Source organism: Dromiciops gliroides, chromosome 2 (assembly GCF_019393635.1).
Source record: "Dromiciops gliroides isolate mDroGli1 chromosome 2, mDroGli1.pri, whole genome shotgun sequence".
NCBI lineage: Eukaryota > Metazoa > Chordata > Mammalia > Microbiotheria > Microbiotheriidae > Dromiciops > Dromiciops gliroides.
Genome location: NC_057862.1, coordinates 689,679,224 through 689,706,878, shown reverse-complemented (window position 1 = coordinate 689,706,878; position 27,655 = coordinate 689,679,224). Strand labels below are relative to the sequence as shown.

The following is a 27,655-nucleotide window of genomic DNA, read 5'->3' as shown; positions in this document are numbered from 1 at the left end:
AAAAATGACAGCGATGGGAATAGTCGATGTTGGAGGGACTGTAAGAAGACAGGCACACAAACACCCAGTGCCTGTGGGCGTGCACTGGCACAGCTACCTCGCTCCACCAAGCAGACTTATGCCAAAACACCACGACATTGCTCTTCAACGAGACCACCCTACTACAGGGCACAGACATCCCAAGGAAGTCAAAGACGAAGAGAAGAGCTCTCCATGTGCCCGAATATCACTGGCGGTGCTTTCTGTGGTCACAAGGAACTGTAAGCAAACAGGGTGCCCACTAATGGGGGGAACACACTGGCATATGGATATACTAGAATGCTACTGGACTCTAAGAAATTACAAATACGAGAACTTCAGAGAAAGTGGAAACACTGTATGAACTGATGCAGAAAGGAACAGAACCAAAACAATAAGATATACAATGACTAACAACAATGTAAATAAAATATTGATAAAAGGAAGAAAAATTCTGAAAACAACCCCCCAAAACCCCCCACACCCAAACAAACAAGACCAAAGACCAGTCATGGTATTGAGCCTCCCTCCTCTTAGGAGAGGTGGGCAACCACCAGGGCAGAGAGTTGTAGATGTTGTCAGCTGAGTTCACTGTATGGGCTCTTTCTTTGATATAAGGGAAGGCTCAATTCTGGAGGAAGTGGAGCTGGGGGAGCAGGACTCCCAGAAATAACTGTGATGTAAAGACAAAAGGCATCAATAAAACTTTTTTTTAAACAAAAAGGACACAAAGTCAACAGCAGCTCCAAACTACCCTTACTTGGGAGACAATATAGGCCAAGGACATATGACCAAAGAGAGTGGCTGAGGCATGAGATGATACAAGATGGCAGTCTAGACAAAAGGCTAAATCGAACAGGTTTCCTTGAGGTCCAATAAAGTCTTCACATCCCTGGGAAGGGGCACCTCTCTTACACCTTGCAAAAGATTTTCTGGCTTGGGAGGAAACAGAAGAAAAGGCATGATGGGACGGGGAGAAGTGACAGCGGCCAAATGTCCGCTGTGAGGCTGCCCCAGTTCTCTCCCAGGCCTGAGGCCCGAGCCTTTGTTTCTAACAGTACACATGCACTCCTGCTCTAGCCAGTTACTCCAGAGCATAAGCTAATGGATGCATTTATTTAATTCACTTTATTTTAGGGAAAAAAACCTCCCTGGAAAGATTTGTTAAACAACAACAAAAATATCTCTGGCCAGCTGCACAAAAGCTTTTGGTGGCTACTGCGTCTTCTCTTGATCCACCTGGTCAGATTCCTCTGCCCTCCCCTGGCTCTGTTCCACCCCGGGATCAGAGTCAGCAACCTCCTTAAAGGAAGTGAGTCCCTGCAAGAAGACGCGGCATCATGTTCTTAAAGTGTCCGCACGTTTAACCCCTTCATAAATTACAGGAGTGTGGCAGAAAAGACGCCCGTTCTGCCCATACAGATGCCCTCAGTCTGTTCAACTGGAGACAAATCAACCAGTGAGCAAAGAAAAAGAAAGGAGGGAGAGCTAAGTTAGAGACGGACGGAGAAGTTAGATTAGTGTGATCAGTAAATCCCCACCCCAGAATCGTGTCCAGAATAACCAGCTCTCCCTCCGCTGATGTCTGACACCTTTTTTGGTTAGAAAACCCCTCCATCTAAAGGCAAACCTCCCCCTGAAGCTCCCAAGCACTTCTGGAGAACAAAGAGAAGGGGCTACAGTCCACGGAGAGATCTTTTACAGTAACCGGAAGGTGTTAAGGCCAAAATTTCATCGAAGGTCAGTGATGGTGACGGCTCGGTCCACAACGGTCACGTGACTGCAGGTCTGTAAGGGGAGAAAGCACAAGCCTCAAAGCGCTGCCCACTTCTTTCTCTTTAAAAGCACCAGGTCCGGTCATCAGCTGTGGGCACATGGGGGGAGGGGCAGCCCGCGGCCTGGGCAGTGGTGCAGAAGCTCCGCCGGGCCCTCTTGGGCCCTGAGCTTCTCCGGGGTCCTAGGCGGTCAGGCCCGGCGGGAGGGAGGAGAGTGGAGGATGGCCTTTGCCAGCCCTCCTGGGCCGCCCCGTGGATGGCAGCTTTTATAGCGACGAGACACAGTGGCAGAGCAGAGGAGCCTTCTGTCCCAGATGGGCTTGAGCCCACACAAAGGCAGGCCGGCCCGAGCTAGTCTGGTGGAGCCCGGCATGATTCAGGGGCTAGCCGGGAGAGGACACTGTGGAAGCGGCTCATGGACCTATCCCCCCTTTGCTCACCCCCACACTTACACAGAACAGAGGGGGGTCTTTGCAGTGCGGATGAAATCCTTTCTGGTGACAGGAAGATATCTCCTCCAGCCCGTGCTCCGTCAACCTAAAGAATCCTGTTCTGAAATGAGCCGAGAGCGTCACTGGGGAACCCCGCGTGCCTGGACACCCATCTCCTCACTCTCCCACTCGGGTCCCTGCTGGCAAACTGGGGCAAAGCAAGAGCCACAGAGCCCTCCCTGCCCACCCAGGCGGCCCCTCCGCAGGGGAGGAGAGCCAAGGACAAATGCTGTGGGGAGAAGGGATGCCGTGGTTCCCGGCACACTCTTCCCATCCTTTTTCCAGCTTTCCTTTGGCTAAGCCTCCCCAAAGGGACTTTCATTGTGGTACCCACACATTCATGGACAAAGCCAACAGATGTGCGGCAGGACGGAATCTGCTGGCAGTCTCGAGGGACAGTGGGCCCGTGTAGAGCCCTTCCACGCAGTGGACCAATACCCAGAGCCCAATTTCTTTTTTTTTTTCTTTTTGCAGGGCAATGAGGGCTAAGTGACTTGCCCAGGGTCACACAGGTAGTAAGTGTCAAGTGTCTGAGGCCAGATTTGAACTCAGGTCCTCTTGAATCCAGGGCCAGTGCTTTATCCACTGCGCCACCTAGCTGCCCCCCCCAGACCAATTTCATCTACTCACTCCTGAAACTTGGGGGAGCAGACGATGGCAATGGACTCGGGCAGCATCATCTGGTACGAGCAGTGGGTGTGCAGGTCCACACTGGAGAGGAAAGCTGTCTGCGTGGGGTGAGTCTGTGAGCAGAGAGACAGAGGCAGAGAAAGTCTGGTGGGCCGGGGCTCCTGAAGGTAGGCTCCTCAGTCACTGAGGTCAGCAGTGGAGCAAGAGCCCAACGCAGCTCGGCCAATCACTTCGATACTCATACTCTGATAAATAGGCCCTTGAGAAAGGGAACACCTTCTCTCGTAGGTTATAAGCCGTGTGAAGAGAGGAGAACAAGCACCAAACCGCAAAGAAACTTCATTTAGAGCCGAGGTGCCCACGGAACCTCCCGAGCTCCCTGGCCTGGGCTCTGCAGCAAATGAAGATGTGGCACCTGCTCAGATGAGCTGGGGCTGGGAGGTGCTGTCTCAGCACTGCCTGAGGGCAGATGCAAAGACCCAGAACACCAGAGAGTGGGAGGAAGCCAAAGCTGGTCTGGACAGAGGGTCCATGTCCTTTCTGGGGAAAGATGCCCAGAGGTTGTTCCATGAGTCCGAGGCAGAAGGATGCCAAGGAGGAAGGTTTCCACAAGCAGGGTCTCACTCAAGTCTGTGGTGAAAAAGAGGGTTTTCTGCCATTTCTTTTGCTTGGTTCTGAAAGTGTATCACTGCCCTAGTGATGGGGGTGTGTGTGTGTAGGGGGGGAAGAGAAGGAGAGGGAGGGAGAGAGAGAGTAGAGGGGGAAGGGGAAGGGAAAGAGAGGGGAGGGAGAGACAGAAATGGAAAGAAAGAGGGAAGGGGAGGGGGAAAGACAGAGACAGAAAAAGAGAGAAGGGGAGGGAAAGAGAGACAAAGACAGAGATACCGAGAGAGAGAGAGGGAGGGGGGAGAAAAATAGAGGGAGAGGGAGGGAGACAGACACAGAGAGACAGAGACACACATGGACAGAGAAAGAGAGAAAAAGAGGGGGAAAGAGAGTGATGGGGCAGAGAGAGAGAGAGAGAGAAGAGGGGGAGAGAGAGGGGAGGGGAAGGGAAAGAGGGGGGAGGGAGAGACAGAAATGGAAAGAAAGGGGGAGGAAGATAGAGACAGAAAAAGAGAGAAGGGGAGGGAAATAGAGACAAAGAGATACAGAGAGACAGAGAAAGAGAGGGGGGAGGGAGAAAAATAGAAGGGGAGGGAGAGAGACATACACAAATGGACAGAGAAAGAGATCTCCTGAGGAGAAGGTGGGAAGGGGCAGAAGTCACCTCAGCTAACCCTAAGGATGCCGGTGAATGAGATCAGGAAAGGAGGGAAGAGAAAAGGCTGAGGTATCAAGACCATGTCAAGAGTGGTCCTCCCTTCCTCCCTTTCTTCTTGTTTACAAGAGAAGGCTCCATGTGCAGGGGCAAGCATAGATTCGGAAATTAGTCATCAGAGTGTTTATTATGTGCCAAGGACTGTGCCATTATTATCTCCTTTGATTGTTACAACCACCCTGGGAGGTGGGTGCTGTTCATATTTCCATTTTACAGATGAGAAAACTGAGGCACACAGAGGTTCAGTGAACTGCCCAGGGTAATGCAGCTAGTGAGTATTTGAGGTCGGATTTGAACTCAAGTCTTCCAGACCCCAGGCCTGGTGCTGCCTAGAAGCCCAATAAAGGTTCAATACACAAGTTTTTAGAAAGGAAAAAAGGGAATACTCTCAGTGTCATCACAGACTTTTCTCAAAGCAGAATCTGCAGTTGTACAGACAGTCAGTGGGGATGAAGGCAAATGTAGGCCCCAGTCTGCCCTGGTGGGCCTCATCTTATCTTCTGTTTTTTTGTTTTTTGTTTTTTTGGTGAGGCAATTGGGGTTAAGTGACTTGCCCAGGGTCACACAGCTAGTAAGTGTTAAGTGTCTGAGGCCGGATTTGAACTCAGGTCCTCCTGATTCCAGGGCCGGTGCTCTATCCACTGCGCCACCTAGCTGCTCCATATCTTATCTTCTGATAGCACTTCAAACCCCTTTTCTAGGCTTTCCTTGGCTAAGCTTCCAAGGTCCTGCATACACAGGAATCCAGGGCTGGTGCTTTATCCATTGCGCCATCTAGCTCTGTGCCCCCCGGATTTCAAATGAAGAGATAACCTCATGGGGTATGGGGCACCCAAATATTCCTAGGCAGGCTCGACTTGCCAGAGAGGGCTAGCACACACCAAGGGGAGGGACAGGTCAGCAGATCCTCATAAAGTCTCAGTGAGCTGGGAGGGTGGACATGAGGACCTCTGGCTACAAAAGGCCATTCTTATCTCTGCCGGGTTAGGTCATAGGCCCAAATGGGAGGGCAGCCAGAATTCAAACACAGAAAGCATCTTGAGGTGGGTCAGCACAGACGCACAGCAGAAAGCCGGATGGACATGAGGACATCAGAGACAGAAGCTAGGGAGGGAGGGTCCCAGGTAAGCTGTTGAGAGGCAGCTGGGACTGGAGAAAGGGCAGAAACAAGAGAGCCAGATGGAGGGCAGAAGCCTGAGCCCTGGGGGAGGATGCTGGCCACAGAAGAAGCCTCCCTGCGGGGCCTCTTTCGGGGTCTGGGCCAGCCCGTGTTGAGCCCACTGCGCAGCTGGCTACGTCTCCAAAGACGTCCTGGCATCCCGACGCTCGGCCGGACCCAGCTCCCACCTGCCCACCTCGAGTGTATTGAAGAGAGTGCCTGGAAGCCAAGCAGGCTGGATGACAGGGTTCATGGTGGGCATAAGAAGAGAGGAGGCTGGTGACCCAGGGATCTGAGCGCACGGCCAGCCTTGTAATACTCTTAAGGCTCATTTGTTAGCAGTGGCCACATGACTAGAGGTGGGAGAGACCAAAGGCAGAAAACACAGGTGAGAGGTTCTCGCAGTGGCCTGGGTATGAAGTGAGAAAAGGCTGGTCTGTGGGCCTGGAAAGACACACTGAGGTGAAGAGTCACGAGCATGGGAGAAGGAAAGACGCCAAGTCTGGCTGGCTGGAAGAACAGCGGCTGTTCAGAGAAATAGGGCAGGGGGAGGCCAGGGGAGCCAGGAGGACACAGGGAGAGAAACCAAGGACAGAGGCCAGAATCTAAGCATCCCCAGCCAGGACGGACAATTCAAACCCGGAAATCGGTGGCATCACAGTGGGAAGACGGCCAAGGGCAGGGCCCCAGGGAGCCCTCACAGGGGAGGGACGGAGCTGCATCCCCCGCAGGGCTCCAGGTCAGGGAGAGGCGGGGCTGGTTTGGAGCCGGTCAGGGTGTGGTCACCCTCTACCTCCACTTCCCGGACCTGGGGTTTTTCTCAACAACTCTGTGAAGCAGGAGGTGCTGGTGTTATTATCCCCATTCTACAGATGAACTGAGGCTTAGAGGGGCCGAGAGGTGAGGAAAGCACAGGTCTGCCGCGTGGTCGCCTTCACGAAGGGCCCCCTGGGCCTGGAGGATCATCTCCAAACTCCTCTGTCTGACGTTTAGAGCCTGTCCTAGTCTGGCTACACGGAGCCCCTCGGCCCACATCCTCCTGCCCCTCCTCAGACAGGCCCTTCCATCTCAGCCTCCCCGACTGTGCAGCCTGTCCCTCGTGCCTGGGGCACCTCCTCACCTCAGCCACAGATGGAGAACCACTGGTTTCTTTAAAAACCCAGTTCAAAAACCATCCCCCAGCTGTTCTCTTCCATCTTTCTTCCCCAGTGCCTGGCCCAGAGTAGGTGCTTGATAAGTGCCTGCTGGGTAAGATTTGAACCCAGGTCTCTCCAGCCTCCAATTCCAGTGTCCCTTCTATGATCCCATGCGCCACACTGAGCGGGGAGCAAGAGGAAGAATCTGTACTCCCGGCAGTGGGAACAAACAACTGGAATGGAGAAAGGAGGCCACGTGTGGGGCTCACTTAAACCATGGGGAGGCGGTACCCCCAAACACCACCTCCTTTGTGTGGGCACAGGGCCTGGGGCCCACCCGTGACATCTGGCGAGGTTCCGCTCCCTGAGGCAGCCCTCGGCCTGGCCTCGATGGCCCTCCTCTTAACTCCTGGTTTCTGAGCGTGGCTCTTTGATGCTGCGCTCCCAGGGAGAGACTGACTGATACTCTGGCTAGCGCCAGCCCCCCGATCAGACAGACCCACAGTGGCAGAATGTGGGGAGGGTGGCAGGGCTGTAGGTGGCACTTACGTGTATCCAGCCCAGGGTGATGAGACCCTGCTGATCCTGGATGAGGAACAACTCCTCCTCATTCTCCGTGTTGCAGTAATCGGGTCCGGAACTCTGCTTGGGGATGAGCACGTGGGTGATGGTGAACTCATTCTTCATCTGTCAGAGGAGATGGAGGAAGAAACAGTTGCAATCATCAGACGGGCAAGGGCGGCAGCACCTGAGGCTCGGCAGAGGTGAGCGGAGCCTGCTCCGGGGGTCCTGATCCCTGCTTCACCTCCCACGATGCCCCAGCACAGAACCTGAGGTCCAGGCAAATGGGCCAAGCCCTAGAGCGCTAAAGCTGAATGAGAACTAGGAGATCATCTGGCCTGGGGGCTCGTGACAGGCTTTTGTGTGGCGGACCTCTCTGATTCCTTCTCAGAAACATTTTTAAATGTACAACAGAATCCACTGGAGTACAAAAGCAGCCAAATATACTGAAATGCAACTGTCAAAATATTTTTTAAAAACAAGTGCCTGGACCCCAGGTTTTGAGCTCCTGGTCTAATCCCTGAACCCCCTGGTTCCCAGACAGAAAAGCTATGTTCCTGAGGACAGCCGTCTTGCACAGAGTGTGGCCCACCCCTTGTGCCTCCAGCTTCACACTTGGGTTCCACGCCAGGTGTAAGGCCGCACCCTTGCACAGTCACCAAAGCAGCAACACAGAAGCCCACTCTCTGGGCATCCTTTATGTACATCACCACGGGCATCTGCTAAATCTCTGCTGACGATGCCAATGACTTGGAACTTAGGAAAGAACTGGAGGGTGAAGGATTCTGAGCCCATGTGAGGAGTCTGTTTTAAGTCACGAAATGTGTCCAATGGCCACATTCAGGGGGCCCCATTTCTAACATTTCTGATTTCCAGTAATCCTGAGGGGGACCAGCATGAAGGGCAGGCCTGGATCGTGGAGGCCTCTCCAAACAGCAATGGGCGGCCTTGGGAGGGGGGAAGCTCCCCTGTGGCTGGAGGTCTGTAAGCCGAGGCTGGGAGCCCCCACAACCAGTAGGTCTGGGGTCAGGCATGGGTTGGATTAGGTGACCTCTGCGGTCCCTTTCCATCATTCTGGGACCTCTGGCAAAGGGCCGCTGCTGAGGGGAGGTCTGGGAGGGGTCTGCTTTACCAGCTTCCCACAGAGGATCCCGCACGTCTCCACACCACGGACAGTGTTGGCATCAGCCAACTGGAGAAACTGTGGGCAGAGCATCTGGGGTACCACCACATGGCGAAGTCCATCTATTGTAGGCACTGCAAAGGGTGAGAGGGGAAAGGTTAGAGGCTACAAAGCAAGATGCTCTGAGGGATGGGCCATCTGGGCTGCAGGAGCTCATCGAGCTTACCAAAGCCCTACCAAAGCCAAGGTCACTCAAAGGGGAGGCCAGGCCCTGACACCTCCTCTTTCCTCTCCTTGGCCTTATGCACCCAGGGTACATTTCTCCAACAGAACGGAGGCTGAAACCAGAGGTCTGTTCTAGCGCCGCTGACACCCACAAAGGGTTCAGCTGCTTGTATGAATGCCGAAAGAGTCCAGCTGCCCAGAATCCCTCAACCCAAATCGAGATGGTCCCATTTCACTGAATGGCCATGTTTTTATAGACTTTTCTTTTCTGTTATTGTTGAGACTTAAAAACCAGTGAAAGGGACTGTTGTCCCCCCAGCATGCCCCTTGACAGGAAGGGGGAGGGGCAGCTTAGGTGGTGCAGTGGATAAAGTGCCAGCCCTGGATTTAGGAAGATCTGAGTTCAAATCTGGCCTCAGACACTTGACACTTACTAGCTGTGTGACCCTGGGTAAGTCACTTAACTCTCATTGCCCCCTCCCCAAAAAAAGACAGGAGGGGGTGACTTTGGGGGACACCTATCTCCCCATTTACTTATTTCTGGCAGCTCCAAGCAAGTTAGAACACAGAGGGGCCCAGGCTGATCATCGAAGGTTAGAACCATTCAGATAAAAGGCTGGGGCTTAACCTAAACCCAAGATTCCAAGACTGCTCAAGTCTTAGGCTCTGAAGCGAATTCCCCAGAGGAGCCCATTCCAGGGGGACTCGGGGCAGTACTGCTGGGGGTGCGGTGGGCAAGGACGGCCCTTTGAGGGTATGTCTCCAATGAGACTGGCTTTCACGCGGGTAATTACCCTGCCCATTCTGATGTGCAGATGCTCAGAAGGCGGTCCGTGCTCTAAGTCGGCCTGCTTCTCTTGTGTATCCCTGGAGAACAAGAGATGCCCCAGCCCTCACAAATCCCACAATGAGGGGCCCTGGGCCGAGATGCGGCCTGCAGCGGCTCCTCCTCTTCTTTCCTGCTCGGCTCCCTTGGCCATGTCCTCCATAGGCCTGTCTGCAAACCCTTCACCCCAGACCTGCCCTGACCATCCTCCAGCACTCGCTGCCTCTCGTTCCCTACAAGTTCTATCTCGGGGACTAGACTGCAAGCTCCCGGGGTGGGGGGTGGGGGGGAACGGGACACTGTCCACCTTCTTCCTCTTTGTCTCTCCAGCACCCGGCCCTCAGCCTTGTGCCCAGAAAGCACCTGACAAGTATGTGTAGAGGAAGTGCTACAGTGGAAAGAACATTGGACTGGGGTGTCAGGAAGACCTGAGTGTGAATCCTGCCTCAGATACTTATTGTCTGGGTGACTCTGGGTGAGTCACTTAACTCCTCATCTATCAAGGGGGGGGTAATGACCAGCCCCTCCCCCCAGGGCTATCATTAGCATCAGAGATGATGTGTGTCAGGAGTTCTGCACCCAATGAAGTTCTAGATAAATGCTCATGCTTAGTCCACTCTCGCCTCCCAGCCTCTAGCCTGCTGTGTGACCCTGGGAACATAACTTCTGGTCTCTGAACCATAGCTTTCTCATCTGAAAAATGGAGAAAATATTATCTATGGTGAGTACTTCACAGCACTGAAGGGTGAAAAACATCTCATACTCTGTAAAGCAACTGTCCCCTGCAGCCGTTATCACTCTTACCCTAAGTCAGGAAGAGCCCTACAAGACTCAACTCAGGGCCAGCTGGTCATTAGCCTGAGAAAGTAACAAAACAGGAGGAGAAGCCAAGGGTGATCTGGCATTTTCTCCATAAAATTCAAATGAATAGAAGCTCACCAATGCAGCCCAAATGATGGACAGTCTGGGGATCTGCAGAACAGTTCTTCCAGGCTCCCTTTTCCTAAGCATCTTTCTGTAATTCGTTATGTAATGCTTCCTTAACTGGGGCTCCAGGACACCTGACAGCCTGAATCTCACTGGATTTTCCTTAAATGATAGCAGGGACAGGGGCTTCCGGGCCAACGGCACGCCCCTGCTTTCTGTCCCTGTTGTTTTCTGCACCATCTCAGGTAGCTCTTCCTGTAAGCCCCATTCAACAAGGGAACCAGTGAGGCCAGAACTGTAGGGCAAAGAAAGGGAAGAAGGCCGGGAGCTGTTTTCCTGACCTAATTGTCCAGAATGTTTATTTTGGCTGAGGCCCTTGAGGGATCAAAAGGGCTTTCAGGGCAAAACAATTCCTCAGCCTTACCAAAAAAAAAAAAATCAAACCAGTTAGGGGGCAGGATGGAGCCTCAGAAGTGCAGAATCCCCTTTGAAAGGACGATGGATGGAGTGAGAAAAACTAGACTCCCTCCATAATCCCCTGGTTCTTCCCCAACAGTGCTGGCTCTCACGCCAAGGATGCTGAGACAAGCCCTTCTCTAGTTTGTAGGAAAAGCAACTGGGTTCCCCACTAGCCATGTAGCTGAGAGCAAAGACCACATTTTCCTTTCTTTCTTTTCTTTTTTTTTGGTGAGGCAATTAGGGTTAAGTGACTTGCCCAGGGTCACACAGCTTGATTGTTAAATATCTGAGGCCGGATTTGAACTCAGGTCCTCCTGAATTCAGGGCCGGTGCTCTATCCACTGCGCCACCTGGCTGCCCCAAAGGCCACATTTTCCAGTGCCTTCATAGCTACAAAGACTAATGTGCAGCACAAGAGAGGTAGCAACAAGGGGCTGGGATTTTTCAAGTAGGTTTCTGCAACCAATCTTCTTTTTTTGTGTGTTTTGTTTTGTGGGGCAATGAGGGTTAAGTGACTTGCCCAGGGTCACACAGCTGACCCTGTGTCAAGTGTCTGAGGCCGAATTTGAACTCGGGTCCTCCTGAATCCAAGGCTGGTGCTTTATCCACTGCACCATCTGGCTGCCCCCTGCAGCCAATCTTCTTTTTTTTTAGTGAGGCAAACGGGGTTAAGTGACTTGCCTAAGGTCACACAGCTAGTAAGTGTCTGAGGCCGGATTTGAACTCAGGTCCTCCTGACCCCAGGGCTGGTGCTCTATCCACTGTGCCACCTGGCTGCCTCCCAACCAATCTTCTTAACCAGGGGGATCAGGGCCATTTTTAACCTAGCCCCTCTTTTGGAGGCTCCTCTGATGACGCCCACCCAGTTCTCTCATGGAGATCAGAGAAAGAACCAACAAGGAGGCTCACTATTTTCTGGGCTGCTCAGAGCTCCGGGCTTCAAGGACCTGTCCACCGTGGGGGGCTTGGCTGGTGCAGCTCCAGGGCTGGGGAGGCCAGGTGCTGCAGGAAACACATCTGTTGGGGGCCTCTCTACGCCAGGCACCAGGGGGCCACCTGGAGTCTCGAGACCCGCATCTGGCTTCCCAAACTCCTGCAGTACCCGGAGCCGCTCCTTCTCCAGCTCCTGCTGGCGGATCATTTCTTCAAAGGCGCGGAACTGTTCCTGCTCTGCTTGCTGCCGCTTCTGCTGGGCTACCCTGTGTCGCTCCTCTTCCAGCTGCTGCTGGATGGCCAAGTTCCGAGCAAACTCCTCTGTTTCCTTCTTCTGCAAAGAAAGTGGTTGGGGCTCACTCTCCAGTGACCCCAACCCTCAGCACAACAGAGGCAGGAAGCTCAACTCCAGCTAGACTGGGCTCCTCATTGTGTCTCCACCCCATCCCCACCACCCATGCACCTCTCTTGTAGACCCCCTTCTTCCTAGAGCTGGTCCTCATAGACTCTCGACTGAGCTAACCCAACAGCCTTCTAAGGGGTCTCCCTGCCCCAAGGTTCTTCCCACTACACTCAGCTGCCAACGGGCATGTCTCTGACCATGTCACCCCCTTCTCACTGAGTTTCTGTGGCTCCCTATTACCTCTAGCGTCAACTATAAAGTTCTTTTTGGGGGCATTTGAAGCTCTTTACAATCTCCACAAAGCTCCAGCCCTCCCAATGTTTTTACCTTCTCTGCCCTCCCATTTACTCGATGATTTGGCCACCCTGGCAGACTCGTTGTCCCCTGCCCACTACAATCCATCTCTCATCTCTGCCCCTTTGCCTTAGTGCTGGGAGTCCTCCTTTACATCCCAGCCTCTTAGAATCCCTGGTCTCCTTCAAGACTCAGTTCCAAGCCCATGATGGGCAAGAGGCCTGCCTTCCTCCCCTGCCCCTGCCCCTGCCCCTGGCCACTGTGAGAGGCTTTCTCTTTAAAGCTACCTTCTTGGAGGCAGTAAAGTGGAGCAGTGGATGAAGTACCGGCCCTGGATTCAGGAGGACCCAAGTTTAAATTTGGCCTCAGATACTTGACACTTACTAGCTGTGTGACCCTGGGCAAGTCACTTAACTCTCACTACCCTGCAAAAAACCAAAAAACCCAAACCCCCCAAAACAAAACAAAAAGCTACCTTCTCTTCACTCTGTGTGTATCTTCCATGTACCTACTAATGACTGGCATGTTCTCTCCTTGGGGGGAGGGACCACTTGTGCATTTCTTTGTGATGCCAGCACTTAGCACAGTGTTGGGCACACTACTGACAACTGCCCCCTCCCCTGCTTAGGTTTCACGGGCCCATCACGCTGTTAGTTCTCCTGAGCACCCCTCCTCTCTGCCAATCCAAGGTTCGCCCAACGTTTTTGAGGACTCCATCCCTATTTCCCTTAATTCCTATTGCATTTACTGTGGCCATGTATTCCTTATTTACAAAAGGGAAGCAGGCTCAGAGAGGTGACTGGCCCCCAGGAGCAAACGGTCATTGGGCTATCACCACAAGTTTTCTAACTCCAAGACTCCAGTATCTTTTCCATGACAGAGTGGGGGGAGTGCAGATAGCACCAGGCTTGGAATCAGCAAGTCCTGGGTTCAATTCCAGCCTCGGAGAGCTACTGCTTTGCATGACCCTGGGCAAATCACTTATCCCTTCCTGCCTCATTTTCTTCAGCACCTGCCCGTCAGGGTTTTTGTGATGCTCCAATGAGATGACAGATAAAAGATGCTACAGACACATGTGAGCTACCATGACTGCTCTCACTGGGTCAGGTCTCGCTAATCCCAGGGGCTTCCTTTGGTCTTAGGACGTGCTGACCTTCCTCCCATTGTATTCCACGTATTCTTTGGTATATCTCTTTAACAGCTCCTTCTTCAACTCTTCCGCTTTGGGAAAGGCGATCTCTTTTAGTTTCTGGGACACAACAAAGAGACAGGACATTAAGGGGCACAGCATCAACAACAAATTAAGGAAGGTATTCAGAAAATTACTAAGATTCCCCAAAAGCCCTCCAAAAGGCCTTTCCCTGGCTCCTCTGCAGAGCTGAGAAGCCCATCGGAAGGTGGATCTCTGACCTTGTCATGATTTTGATCAGTTCTGCTCCCCCCACCCCCTTCCTCCTTTTTTTTTTTCTTTTTTAAACCTCTTTACTATGAAGGCTGGCTCTTGAGGAGGGGGAGGAAGAGTGACGGATCAAAACAAACAAAAGAGTAGCTTGGTGCTGGCTTGCTGTGGCGCGACACACTGGCTGAGCCAATGCCAGGGGGGGAAGCCTTTCCTGGGAGGGCAGCGCTGGGGGCGCCATGTGGGTGAGCAAGCTTACCTTCACCGTGTCTTTCTTTTCAGGGATGACTGCTGTCTTATAGTCTCGGTGTTTCGGTAGTTTCTCAATAAAAAGCCTAAGAAAGAACAGAGTGCACTGATCACGCCTTCTGGAAGAAGATGAGCGGTCAGCATTGGCACTGGTGGGCAAGAGCAGGACACGCAAGCAATGCCTTCCTCCCAAAGGGCCCTGGTCAGGCCGGTGGCCCACACAAACAAGCCAACACCAGTCACGAAGGAGTCTGAGTCGAGCCTGTCCCAGTGGCAGTACATTTGCTCCAAGCCAAAGGTTCTTGGATTATGCAACGAGATGTGTTTCTGAAAGGGAGAAGTAATTGGCAAAAGGGATTTTTCAGGATGTGGTTCCGTGACCACGGTGCCGACTGGATTCTGGCCGGCCCTGGGCTCTGCCGCAATAGGGGCCTTACCTTACGTGGGCTTTGTTCTCCTTCAGCGGCATCAGAGATGTACAGGATGGGGACTATGCCTAAGCAGGCCGTGTGCTCTGCAAAGCAAGTTTCTCTTTGTTGAGAAACAAGGGGCCGGAGAAGGAGAGGTTAACTCCTGCCTGCTTTCGGCTCTCCTCCAAATGAAGAGAGGGCAGGGACGGACCTCCTCAGCCACAATCGAATGCCAGCCTTTGGGAGATCTATTGACTCCAGGCATAAGGAAGCGATCACGACAGCCTTCCTCCGAAATGCCCAATAAGGGTCTCCATTTGGCTCCACAAGGAAATCGGCCTCCAGCAGTTAGCGGCCATGCTGGAGAACCTCACGGGGATTGCTTCGAACAGGACAGAATCCAAATAAACAGAAGCAGAGGCCAAAACAAACAGCTGGAGCATGAACTGCCAATGGCCCTGGAATCCCCGAGCCGGGCAGGCTGGGCTGGGCTTCGCTCCACCCTCAGGAGCCGGGGCAGGAGATCGAAGCCTTGGCCCGGGGCCAGCAGAGCAGGCAAGAAGCAAAGGCTCCTGCCTGTCACCTTGGGAGCAGAGCACAGCCCAAAACGGGCCAGCCCGGGTGCCCCTGCCCACCGGCCTGAGTCCTCTCCCCTGACTGGGGCAATTGCTGCCTCTCCAAGAAGGGCAAAAACCTGCTCCCTACCCTCCAGGGGCTCCCAATCCAATCCGGAGACAAACAGCTGTGTGCACACAAGATACCTACGTAGGAAATGGGAGACACTCTAGGCATTCAGGCAGTGCCAAGGAGAGAAAGATAGACCGGAGTCAGAAAGACCCGAGATCAATTGTAGTCTCAGACACTCTGTGTCACCACCTGCCTCAGTTTCTTCATCTGTAAAATGGGGACAATAATGGGGCTGGAGTGGAGGTGAGGGGCACTGCCCCATTACTCCCTGCCCTTCAGACCTCTCCTTGCCTCTGACCGGAAGGGCTGACATCAGAGAGCTCCTTCCACAAGCTCTATTTAATGATGATGACAGCCATCATTTATAAAGTGCCTTTTACAATGATCTTACTTGGTCCTTACAAGAACCCTGGAAGGTAGGTCTAATTATTATCCACATTTTACGGACGAGGAAACTGATGCAAACAGAGGTTAAGTAACTCACTCAGGGTCATACAGCTAGATTTGAATTCAGGTCTTCCTGACTCTAGGCCTGGAACTCTAACCACTACACCAAGGCAGACCACTAAGAGTAGGCCCAGACAGACAGCTCATCACTTCCCACTTAGCTGCTCCTCTCTCTCTAGAAACTCAGCATCCCACGAGATCAAATCAGCTCTGAAACTCCCATGTCCCTTCCTCTTATGGGAGGGTGGACCTCAGAGAGCTCCTCCCAAACCCTTGAGTTAAGATGGGCTTCATCATTTCTTACTGGACAGCGGGTATGTGCCCCCCCACCCCGTTTTAGGGGTTCTCTCCCACTGGGCGGGAGCCCCTGAGAGAAGGGACGTCTTCATGTGTCTGAGGTCTGTCTGGCCTTTTCATTTTCTCCTAGTGACCTTAACAGAATGGTTCACACACGCCACTGATAAAACACCTGCTGAGGCCTCCAGAGGAGTGACAGGCCCCAGGTCACGTGCCCGTGCAGGGGTGTGTGGGGGGCAGTGGGGAGCACCCCACTGCCTCGGGGACTCCAACGTGCACCACAGCTTGGGGCTCAGGCACCTGCTGCCCACACGAGGCCAGGGAGTGCACAATGCCCAGCCGAGGGAGAAGCACATCCTCCAGGTAAGCTGAACCATCCTCCTGGATTCCCCAACGCTCACTTTCTCCTCTTGGCTCATGCTTCTTCATCAAAATCCTCATTCTCCTTTGATGCCACCACCTCCAGGAAGCCCTGACTGTAGCAGTGACTGTCTAGAGGGTGCCAAGAACCTCGGGCAGACGCCCCTTGACCGTAAGAGTGTACATTCATCTGCCCTCACTCCCCAGGCATCCATAAGGCACTTACTCCCTGCTGTCCACTGGGACAGACACAAAGATAACATGTCAACATCTGTGTTCAAGGAGCAACATCTAGCCAGGGCAGACACATAGGGCACAAAGGAGACTAGAAAGCTCGGGAAAGGTCAGACAAGAAAGAAATCGATCCTTTCAAGCTGGGGGGGCAGGGAAGGCTTCTTAGAACTAATAGGGATTTTGGTCTGAGCCTTAGAGGACAATGAGGATATTGAGAAGCCAAAATGGAAGGAGGGAAGTCTTGGAGTAGGGAACGGCGTAAGCAAAGGTGTGGAGGTGATGGGGGCAGCTAGGGGGCACAGTAGATAAAGCACCCGCCCTGGAGTCAGGAGGACCTGAGTTCAAATCTGGCCTCAGACACTTGACGCTTACTAGCTGTGTGACCTTGGGCAAGTCACTTAAACCTCATCATCTCCCCACACGCACACACACAAAAGAAAAAGGTTTGGAGGTGAGAAAGTGCAGGGCATGTTCAGAGAACAGAAAACAATCCAGTTTCACTCTAGAGCGGCACAGGTAAAGGAAGGAAATGTGAAACAGGACTACGAAGGCAGGCTAGAGTCAGAGGGTGAAGGGCCTTGAATGCCAGGCTTAGTCTAGTCAGCAAAGGTGCCGTCCTGAAAGCATTTGTGGAGAACAGTGTGGCAGCAGAAGGATGAACCCGAGGGGAAGAAGAGAAGGCTGTTAAGGGCGGGAGATAAGGACCTCGATGAACCAGGTGGCAGTGGGGCTCTTGTGGGGGCAAACACTGACTGAAAGTGGAGGGACAATGGAAGGACTTGGGGCTGCCCCAGGGGATCGCTGGGAAATGTTAGGGGGCTGCAGGCAGAGGAAGTGGACCGAGGGCCCCCGAGCCACTCTGAGATCTGGCACAGGCACCCAACAAGGAGCAGCTGAAGGGCTGCAAACTTGCCCAGCCCAGGATCGGTCCCTGCTGCAGGGGACTGCTTAATCACCCTCTGAACAAGTTTAGCGGCGATTCCAATTCCACTTGAAACAGTCCCTTGGACAGGGATGCAGAGAGGCCCAAACAAAGGCAGACAGGACTCCTGTAAGACCTCACATTCAGGATTTCTGACAGACTTTACGGCAGTTCTTTAGAGCCTGTTTGTCGCTTGCTCACCATCTATAGAGTGACTACTATATGCAAAGCGGTCCAGTCACCAGTTCGAAGCCTGTATGAGACACTCGCTCCCTGTCTTCCATCCCATGCCTCAGCTCCCTCATCTATAAAACAAGAGGTCCCGGGGGCAGCTCAGTGATGCAGTGGATAAAGCACCAGCCCTGGAGTCAGGAGGACCTGAGTTCAAATCCAGCCTCAGACACTTAACACTTACTAGCTGTGTGACTCTGGGCAAGTCAATTAATCCTAATTGCCCTGAAAAAGAAAAAAAAAGAGAGAGAGAATTGCTGTGGCTGAAAATGTGGCCATCTCGAAGCTGACCCAGAGTTGAGGGACTTGCATTTAGCAAAGGTGATCTCTGGCCCAAAGCCATGCAGCCCATCTATGGCGTGGCCCAGACCTCCAAGTCTTACGGCCAGAACCTCTGCTGCAAGAGCCTTAGTGGCTTCCCCTAGGAAGCTGCCTTTAAGCAGCTGAGGCTGTAAGAGGCCTGCCCTGCAGCTGTACTCCTTGAGGGGGAGTGACTGTGTCTTTGGCCTCTTGCTGCCCCCACTGCACACAGCAGAGATCACTTATAAATCCTTCATGTCCTGTGTGCTGAGCCCTGAAGGAACAAAACCCTAAGACAATCTGGTTCCTACTCTTTTTTTTTTTTTAATTTTTTTTTTGTTTCCTTCTCTTGAAGCACTTACACTCTGATGAAAAAGCTTGAAAAAGGGGGAACAGTAAAGTTACAATGAGGTCATAGCAAGGGAGTGACTTGCCCAAAGTCACTGGGAGAAAAGCTCTTTTTTGGGGGGCATGGGGGTGAGGCAATGAGGGTTAAGTGACTTGCCCAGGCTCACACAGCTATTAAGTGTCAAGTGTCTGAGGTCGGATTTGAACTCAGGTTCTCCTGAATCCAGGGCCAGTGCTTTATCCACTGTGCTACCTAGCTGCCCCCTGAGAAAAGTTCTTAATGGGAAAATAGTACCCACAAGTCTTAGGGACACGTAGGTGGCACAGTGGACAGAGCACTTGGCCTGCAACCAGAAAGACCTGAATTCAAATCTGACCTCAGACAAATAATACTGGGTGTGTGACCCTGGGCAAGTCACTTAACCCCTGCCCAAAGCTGGAGAAGGAAATGGCAAACCACTCCAGTATCTTTGCCACGTGGTCCACGGGGCCACAGAGTTGGACATGACTGAACAACAGGTGGGAGGAGCATCAGAGATCACCTGTAGCATCCTCTTCATCCCACAGACCCAGGAAACTGAGGCTCAGGGAGGGGAAGTCATGTAACTGATTGAGGGCAAAGCTGAGGCCAGCAGAGGGAGGTGCAGCCTCCCCTTCGCAGACATCTCCAAGCAGAAGTCACAGTTGGGATTCTTCTTCCACAGCTGTTGGACCACAAGGTCACCGAGGTCGCTCTGTGCTCCCATTTCCTGATGCCTTGTCCAGGGTTCTGCCTGCTAGGCCATCGCTGGAGCTTTCTTCACTGGCCAGGGCCTCCCACCGGCCCCCACCGCAAACAGATGTGTACAGCGCAGTGGGGTCATGTCTGACCGGGGCCCAGGGAGGACAAACTTGTCAGAGAGAAAAGAGAAAAAAAAGAGAAAAGATCCAGAGCGGCGCAAAGGCACCTCCGGGCCAGAGGCCGCGGGGCTGCGGAAGGCGAGCGGCACGTTGTGACGAAGAGCATTTGGTTGTAAGAGGCCCTCAGAGCCCGGAGAGGAACTGCCTCACTCCTTCCAATTCCCTTCCCTGTAAGTTCCCCCAATGCCCATAAAAAGCTTTGAAAGTGTCCATGGCAGAAGCAGCTCCTGCTCGTGTTAATCAGGGAAAAATGCACTGAATTTATCCTGCTGAGGATCCTTCCTCCGACTCGGGTCTACACAAGGCAGTACATTCCTGGAGGAAGAGGGCGGGGGCAGGGGGGAGGGGGTCTCCTGGGAAACCACAGACTCCCCTCGGGGGAGGCTCGGCTTGCCTTCCTTAAAGTCTCTGGCGCTCAGACCAAGCCTCCTTTGGGTCCTGGCCCCATTGGGCAGTCAGGCTGACCAGGCCATGGGCTGCTGTCACCATCAGGTCTAAAATGCATAAAATAAAATGCTGAGGATTACCAAGGAAACCCAAACAGAGGTCAGGGCGTGGTTTGTTTTTTCTCATCCAAGTTCACGGACTCTCTGAAATCTGCCCACGGACTCTGGACCCCAGGTGAAGAGCTCTGGCTTTGGAACCTAGCTGCAGTTGGAGTCAGGGTCCTGGCAGGAGCTACAAGGAAAGTGGGGGGCATTCCCAGCAGCTCCAAGTCAGATCTCCTTAAGGGTGGGGCAGGAGAAAGAGCACTGGATTTGTAGATGAGGCCCCATATCCTTGAGGACCCCCTGACCAAGACCCGCCACTGAGACTCTCTGGGCCTGGGGGTACAATGATAAGTTCTCTGATTCTAAAGTGGGGGGAGGGTGGGGGGAAAGGCTGCCAGTAGCGTTTACGCCCCTTTGGAGCAGGGAGGGTCTCATTCCCAGAACCTCTCCCAGTGACCGGCACACAGCAGGTGCTTGATAAATGCTCTTCGCTATCTGTGAGAACTTGGCCAAAAGACAAGTCAGCCAACCCCCAATTCCCTTACCTCTTCCCTAGCTTCCTTCGAGCTTGGTTTTAATCCCACCGTCTCCCCACCTGTGAGTACCTGTGAGATGGTCTCCCATCTACTCCACAGGTATCCTCAGACTAAGCCAGAGAGCCTGGCACACAGTGAGTGCTTAATAAATGCCTGGTCATCACTTGGTTGATTTCTGTCCTCCTTCCTCGAGAGAGGGCCGGGATCTGTACTCCTCAGCTCTCTCCCCCCTTCCCATCTACAGTTCTGCTTGGTTTGGCCTCATGGACCCTGATGCCCCAAACCCCTTTCCAGCTTCCTTTTGCATGTTGTCTTCCCCCAGTAGACTGTAAACTCCTTGAGGACAGGGACTGTCTTTCTTTTTTGTAGCCTCAAATGCTTAGCACAGTGTCTGGTACATAGTAGGTGCTTAATAAATGTTTACAGAATTGATTCCTACCTCACCAAGCTGCTGCGAGCAGTGTGCTTTGTAAACCCCAAAGCACCAGAGGAATGTGAATGATCATATTCAGAAATATTCAGAATTTCTACATTGAAGTAAAAGTCGAGGTGATGTTGCTGATGCCCACCCGCCTGATTCTTGGGCAGGAGCCCCACTTGCAGGAGGGGGAACCACTCTGGTGCTCTGTCACCCCTTCTATTCAGACTGCCCAGAAAACACAGATCCACCTTCCTCTAGCACGGACACCTGCAGGCTCTCAGAGGAGCCCTGAGGAGATGAAACGCTACTCCCTGCAGAGCATGGGGAAGCCATGGACTCTGCCAAGTGACCCGCTCCAGGCTCTGTCCATGAAGCTGCTCTGATTCCCCCAGCTCCGGCTCTTACGCAGCGGCCCATGCAAATGATCCTGACTTGGGAAGGAAAAGTGTCTCTGAAGGAGGGTCTGTCTGGTGGCCTTCCTGGGAACAATCTGTACCCACAGCAGAGGTTTCTAGGTTGTTTGGCGAGATGGATCTGTTTCTAAGCATGTTTCTAAATGCTTAAAATAAAATACATAGGGTTACAAAGAAAAACAATTCTACTGAAATGTGATCAAAATACAGTAAAGACAAGGTGAGAGAGACTGATGGGTGTGTGTGTACTGTATGTGTTGTGTGTGCATGCTCTATGTGTGCTCTGTTGGGTGTGCTGTGTGCATGCGCACTGTATTGTGTGTGCTGTATGTGCCATGTGCACTGCCTCATGCCAATGGGTAGGTGCCCACTGAAAAGGACCAAAGGGAAAAGACAAATGAGAGGGGAGCAGGGGAGTGAGGCCCCGACTTCTTTCCTGATTTGGAAGGCTCATATCTTTAATAAGTCGGAATTACAGAGCACTCCGAATTCTGACAGACGCCCTGCAGCAAATATCTCCTTTGTTCCTTGTGGAAAAAACCTGTAAGGGAGGTGCCACGGGTTATTATAGAAAAGGAAGCAGACTCAGACAGCTGGTGAGTGTGGAGAGCAGCATTCACACGCTAATCTCTCCTGATTCCGTCCAGGGCTCTCCATTACACCACACTTCCTGCTCTTCCACGTTATTCATTTTTTCATGAATAATACTGAACTTCCTCTAGGACACTGTCTCGTTCCTTAAGTGTCAGGGCTGGCTTCAGGATATGCCATGCACCTTGTTCATAGTAAGTGGTGTTCCATAAATGGGGTGATTGAGAGAAAGGACACAGTAGGTTATCTGCCAGAAAAAGGGGGAAGTCTTTCTTCACTTGAGGCCCATGGAGAGATTTCAGGGGGTCTGTGAACTTGGACCTTTACCTAGAAGCGAACCTTTCCTTCCATTATTTAAAAGCAGGATTCTGGGGGACAGCTAGAGCTTGACTGGGAGGCCAAGAGAAGGCGAGGGAAGGGACCAGGAGCCGGATCCCATCCCAACTTCCTACCCAGACATCTTAGCCCTCAGCCCAGCTTCATCTGTCAATGAAGGGGCGGATGACAAGGTATCTAAAAACCCTTCTAGTTCTACATTCGGACTCTTCCCAACAAGCCGCTAAGAGGAGACCAGCCCATCAAATCCACTTAGTCTCAAAGCCAGGAGAACGGGGGCTCCTGAAGACCACGACCCCAGAATGGCCACGTCCAAAGCCCTTGCCAGCCAACAATCCAGCAGCCTGCCCAGCCTAGTGCTGGGCCATGGCGCTGCCCCGGCCACAGCCGGGTCCTAAGGGCTCTCCCAATCTCTGCCACACTCCAGGACACAGTAAGCTGCGGGGCTTCCTTCTCACCTCCTGGATGAGGCACCAGCTTGGGTTTGGCATTTCAGGCTCTTTGGCCACAGAGCCCCAGCCTCCCTTTGTTAGTGCCCTCTGACCTCTACGCTGCAATTACTCTGCCATTCTTGCTATTTTTTCACACATGATAAATACTCTCCCTCCCCTTGAAGGCTTCTGGAGGGCTTCAGGGCAGGAACTGTTTGTGTCTTGGCAGCCCCAGCCCCCCGGAGAGTACCTGGCATACAGTGAGTGCTTAATAAATGTTTGTTAATTGAGCAATGGATGCTATTGATATATGAAGTTCAATGGAAATATGACCTCCCACAGGAAGATCGACTAGAAAGGAAGAGGATGCATTCATGCTGCAAAATTGGTTCTCCCGTGACAGTGAGCAAGAGGAAGGCACAGCACTGAGGTAGGAGCTTGGCTCCCAGGGGAGGTGAGGGACAGGTGCTCTTACGTGATGTATTTGTTGTAGAGGATGAAGGCGTGCTCGATGTTGCCCTCCTCAGAGTAAATGGACGCCATGCGGATGATCTCCACTCCCGAACGGAAGTACCGGCGGGGCGGAACATCTTCGTTGACTTCCACTGCACTGCCCACCTGAATGAGGGCTCTGACCCGCTCGTCGGGGGGGAGGCTCACATCCCCGTGGTCAGGCATCAGGTCCAGGATGTCCTGGAGGGGAAAAGAGAAAGCAAATGGTGCTCAGAGACTGTCCACCGGACTCCCCCTCACAATCACAGACTCCCCAGAAGGGTCAGTAGTCCAGCCTGGACCTGAACCCCTCTTGGGAAGCTCTCAAGGAAGGCCATCACCATTTTGAACAGACCCAGTGGCCAGAAGTCTTTCCTCGCCCCCACTGGGGTAGGTGCCTTCCAGTGATTATCTCATGGGACTCACCTGAGGAAGAAAGGGTTGCTGTGCCAAACGTCCCCCTGCAACTCTCCCCAGCTGATCTTCGTGGAGTCAGGCAGAACGAGGCTAAGCCCTCCACACACGGGCTCTTTATTAGACACTTCCCCACTCGGTCAGTTCTCCCAGTCTCTCTGTGGCCCTCTCCCAGCAGGCTGCCCTCCTCTGAAAGCCCTGCCCTTTGTCACAGGATCACCCCCAGTGTGGTCAGGCGAGGGTACAAGGAGGACTCACAGTTGTCAGCTCCTCACCCTACACAGTATTCCTATTGATTCGGCCTGGGATGGCCTTGCCTCTGATGGCTCCTGTAGCACTGATGACTCCTGCTGAACTGGCAGTCCACTAAAACCCTCAGATCTTTTTCAGAACCAACATTCGGCTAGCCTTCTCTAGTTGCCTGAGAAATGTTTGGCGGCATTAGCTGACAAGTATCAGTCATTCCCATCTTCTTGTCCATGAGCAGACATCAGAACTTGAAGAACCAATCATCACTATTAGGAAGGATGTGGGCATGACAGTCGCCTTCAGCTAGTCAGGGTCCTGTCTTGTGGAGGAGGGTCTGGCTTGTTCTTCTTGGCCCGAGGGAAGCCGAGAAGCTGAGGTTGATGGGTCAGAATTTCAGAAAGGGCAATTTAGGCTTCAGGCAGGGATGTCCCTTCCAACATTCCGGAAGTGTGCTATAGCAGTGTTCAGACGGTGCTGTCTTGGATGGTCTCTGCCCTGAGATTCTGGGATCAGAAAAGGAGGAACGCTGGCATTTCAAATCTCCCTCTCAAGCGGCAGAACTAAGAAGGGCATAACAGAGAAGCCTCGCTTCCCCTTTCCCCTCCTTCACCAGCACAGGGCTCACACCCTTCCCTGATATCAAGGGCAGGAACAGTGTCCAGTTTCTTCAGTCTCTCCTCACTGTGAGCTGTCAGGGTATGGAAGCTTAATCATTTTATTGAGTCTTCTGGGAGCCGGACTTCTCTGTGGCTGATTTTGTAAATTTGGGCACAGGGGTAAGCAGAAGAACCAGCTCTGACCCCATGGCTTGTTACTCCTCTGCCTATCCATTGAATCAACATCACCCATCTTAGCACAGGAAGGAATTTTAGTCTTAAAAGCCTGATTCCAATCAAGCTGGTCTCTGCTAAGTAATCTCTGAAGAGCAAAAGGACAGGTAATTACCTTGGAATGTAACACACTGTCTTCTGCCTCAGGCCCCAAGTAGGTTTAACAGAGAAGATATTACTGCCAAGATTATGATACCCAGACAGCATTCAGGACTGAAAACACCTTTGGGATTATTTTTGAAATTCCCTTTTGAAGGTGGGCTAGCTCTTCAAACTAGACGGAAATGCCAGTGAGTTAAACTACTCGACCTACCAGCTTGCTCTGTTAAAGATCTATAATGTTATAAGGTCTCACCCTGGCATTCAATGTCTTCTTTTTTCCCTTTCTTTTTTTTGGTGAGGCAATTGGGGTTAAGTGACTTGCCGAGGGTCACACAGGTAGTAAATGTCAAGTGTCTGAGGCTGGATTTGAACTCAGGTCCTCCTGACTCCAGGGCCGGTGCTCCATTCATTGTCTTCTATTGACTGGCCTTGCCTTACCACTTTAGCCTTGTTTCCGCTTCTCCCCAAACGAGATGCCCTCTCCATCCTACTCATCCTCAGCTCCTTTTCCTCTCATACACTGACTGATGCTGGACCCCACCGGAAGGCTTTCTCTTTTCCAAGCCAAACACCACACTTTCCCCAATACCCTGTTCACAAGTCCTGCTGGAAGGTTCACTAGTCCAGCTGTGGGAGCATTGGTTGGGAGTAGGGAGGGGCCTCAGATATCCCTTAAACAATGTCCTTCCTTCTACCAATGAGGAAACTGGGCATAAGAGCAAAAGGCACTTGGCAGAGGTCATGCAGCTGGTAACTGACAGTTCATAGACACCACAGCCTTGTCCCTGTGGACTTTGGACAAGTCATTGCTTGAGCCTCAGTTTTCACTCTGTAAAAGGAGGGTATTGGACTAGATGTCTTTGAGGGCCCCTTCAAGTCTTAATGCTATGATTCAGCGTCAAAGTCACACTAATTTCAAATGTCTTTTTCAATGAAACAAATCATTTGGGATTTGTAAAAGTGCTTAGAAATAAATATGGCTGCAGAGAGTTTGGGGGGCACCCAACTAAGGTCACCTACAGATGAAACTTGGGCAGTGCCATATACATACTGTAAAGACTAGAATCAGAGGACCTGGGTTCAAATCTAGCCTGGTACTTTCTTATTAACGTGTGTCCTTCTGGGCAAGTCACTTAACCTCTGGGTCTGCAAAATAAGATAAACTAAGAGATCTCTCAAGGTCCACCTAGTGGTAAGTCTGTGATCCTAGGGAAGGAGAATATCCAAAAGATGGAAAACAGAACAACTGGGACAGGCTTGTGATATCATCTCTGAAACCTCCCCATTTATAAGAGCGGAACCATCATGTTCTACTCTGCACCTCAGTTCAGTCTCCTGTGCAGCATAAGAAAAAGGAGAAATGGGACTGAAGATGAAGTGACAAAAAGTGGTTAGACCCAAGCAAGGACAGAGGAGAAAAGTAACAAAATGTGGTTAGACCTGAGTATGGACCGACATCATTCTGAAAGCACTCAGGGATGAGTTTGAAAGCTAGCTATCTCCAAGGGGAACTCAGGACTAAACAAAAAGAAAATCACGGATGGTGTTACCCCCTAAAACAAAGCATCAGCAACCACTGGCCCAACTACTCTGTCATCTCTAGACAAAATTTATGAAAGACCTCCCTCCTCATGGCAGAGAGGTGGGGGGGGGCAGAGCAGGGGATGATGGGTAGAGAAGGTCTCATGCATCATCAACTGGTTTGGTTCTAGTAAACAAGGGAGAGTTTATTTAATGCTGGGGGAGGAGAAAAAGCAGACTTTATCCAGAGATGACCGTGAGGTAAAAACAAAAGGTATCGTTAGGTTATTTTATAAAGATCTTGGTGGGAATGATTCGTGCTGTTTGAGGATGACACTGCGTGACCGTATGGAGTCCCACAGCACTCGGACAGGGCTTCGTCAAAGACCACTCGGGAGCCCGACTCCACGGTGCATCGGAGAAAAAGGAGATAGATGAAAAATGCCTATTGTCCGGACTAGGACAAGAGGCGGTCGCTGAATGAGAACATCAGCCGGCCAGTCTTCATTAAGAACCTACGTGCCAGGCGAGACAGAGAGAGACAAAGACGGTCTTTGCCCTCGAGTTGTTCACGGTCCTCGGGGAGACGAAGTGAAACAAGCGCGTGCAAATGACAGGCGAGCATCCCAGAGGGCTCGGGAGACGGAGGTGAGGAGGGGGCGCCAGCCAGGGGGTCGGCGAGGAACAACGCCCGAGCCTGGGCGATGGAAGGTCTTGTTCAAGGCTCAGCGCCCCGCGTGCGGGGGGGGGGGGGGGCGGGGGCCAGAGCCCGAAAAGCCAAAGTGCTGTCCAGTCGTTTCATTGGTGTCCCAGTCCCCGGGACCCCACGCGGGCTTTCTTGGCAGAGATTCTCCCTTGCCCAGATCGTTTTACAGATGAGGAAACTGAGGCACCCAGGGAGTCGTGATCTTCCCAGGGAGACTGGATTTGAACTCAGGGCTCTACGGACTGAGCCGCCCAGCTGCTACGAAATCAACTGAGACGTTTTATATTGGATCCCGGGGGTAATGGGGAGCCACGGGAGTTTTGTTATGGGGGGGAGGCAGAGGCGGGGACAGAGACGCCAGAGACAAGTTCAGAGAGGACAGACACCAGGCGCAGGGCAGCCGCAGGCCACCAGACGGAGCCGCGTCCCCCGCCCCCGCCCCCTTCCTCCCCCCTCCCCCCTCCCCCCTCCCGGTCGCGCCCACTCACCGGCCTCTCCGCTTCCGCGGTCCGGGCCTCCCCCAGCCTCGTTCTAGTTCGCTCCGGGCCCCGCCCCCGTCGCCGGCGGAGACGCGTAGGATAACGTCACGTCCGGCGTCGACCTCGGGGGGAGGGGCCTCCGCTACGCCTCACCCCTCCGGGAGAGTAGGGACTCGTGGGCCCGCCTTCGCTGCGCGGCCGGGGCCAATGGGGAATCGCGGGGCGGAAGCCATCTTGGTAAAGGAAGGCCAAGGAAGCGTAGAATCTTTCCAGTCCTGTCCGCTCTCCGCGACCCCATTTGGGGTTTTGTTGGCAAAGACACAGCAGTAGTTTGCCATTTCCTTCTCCGGCTCATTTCACTGACGAGGAAATGGAGGCCGACAGGGTGACGCGACTTGCCCGGGTCACGCAGCTAGGAAGCGCCCCAGGTCGAATTGGAATCCAGGTCTTTCTGACTTCCGGGCCGGCGCTCAGGAAAGGAGGGGGAGGAGCAGTTTCTTAAAGGGGTCGGCGGAGCTGCCTCGGAGAGTCGCCTGTAATATAATGAAAGGGTAGCAAATATCTGCCAGCGCTTTAAG

At 52.7% G+C, this 27,655-nt stretch overlaps 1 protein-coding gene across 3 annotated transcripts; it reads right to left on the bottom strand.

Moving 5' to 3' along the window:
- Positions 1 to 361: 361 nt before the first annotated feature.
- LOC122744081 (STAM binding protein) lies at positions 362 to 27,231 on the bottom strand. Of its 3 annotated transcripts, XR_006355046.1 has the most exons (11): positions 27,087 to 27,231; positions 22,760 to 22,977; positions 13,940 to 14,015; positions 13,435 to 13,530; positions 11,561 to 11,918; positions 8,224 to 8,348; positions 7,080 to 7,217; positions 2,915 to 3,027; positions 2,246 to 2,345; positions 779 to 1,806; positions 362 to 691 (listed from the first exon to the last, which is right to left on the bottom strand). XR_006355046.1 is itself a non-coding variant. In XM_043989417.1 (10 exons), the coding sequence occupies exons 2-10, from the start codon at positions 22,960 to 22,962 to the stop codon at positions 1,750 to 1,752; spliced, it is 1,266 nt and encodes a 421-aa protein (XP_043845352.1). In that variant the 5' UTR covers positions 22,963 to 22,977; positions 27,087 to 27,231; the 3' UTR covers positions 362 to 1,749. The 3 variants fall into 3 exon arrangements, 2 of the variants coding, with proteins under 2 accessions (XP_043845352.1, XP_043845353.1); XM_043989417.1 differs by having other exon boundaries at positions 362 to 1,806; XM_043989418.1 differs by lacking the exons at positions 22,760 to 22,977; positions 27,087 to 27,231 and adding an exon at positions 14,367 to 14,693 and having other exon boundaries at positions 362 to 1,806.
- Between the last annotated feature and the right edge of the window lie 424 nt (positions 27,232 to 27,655).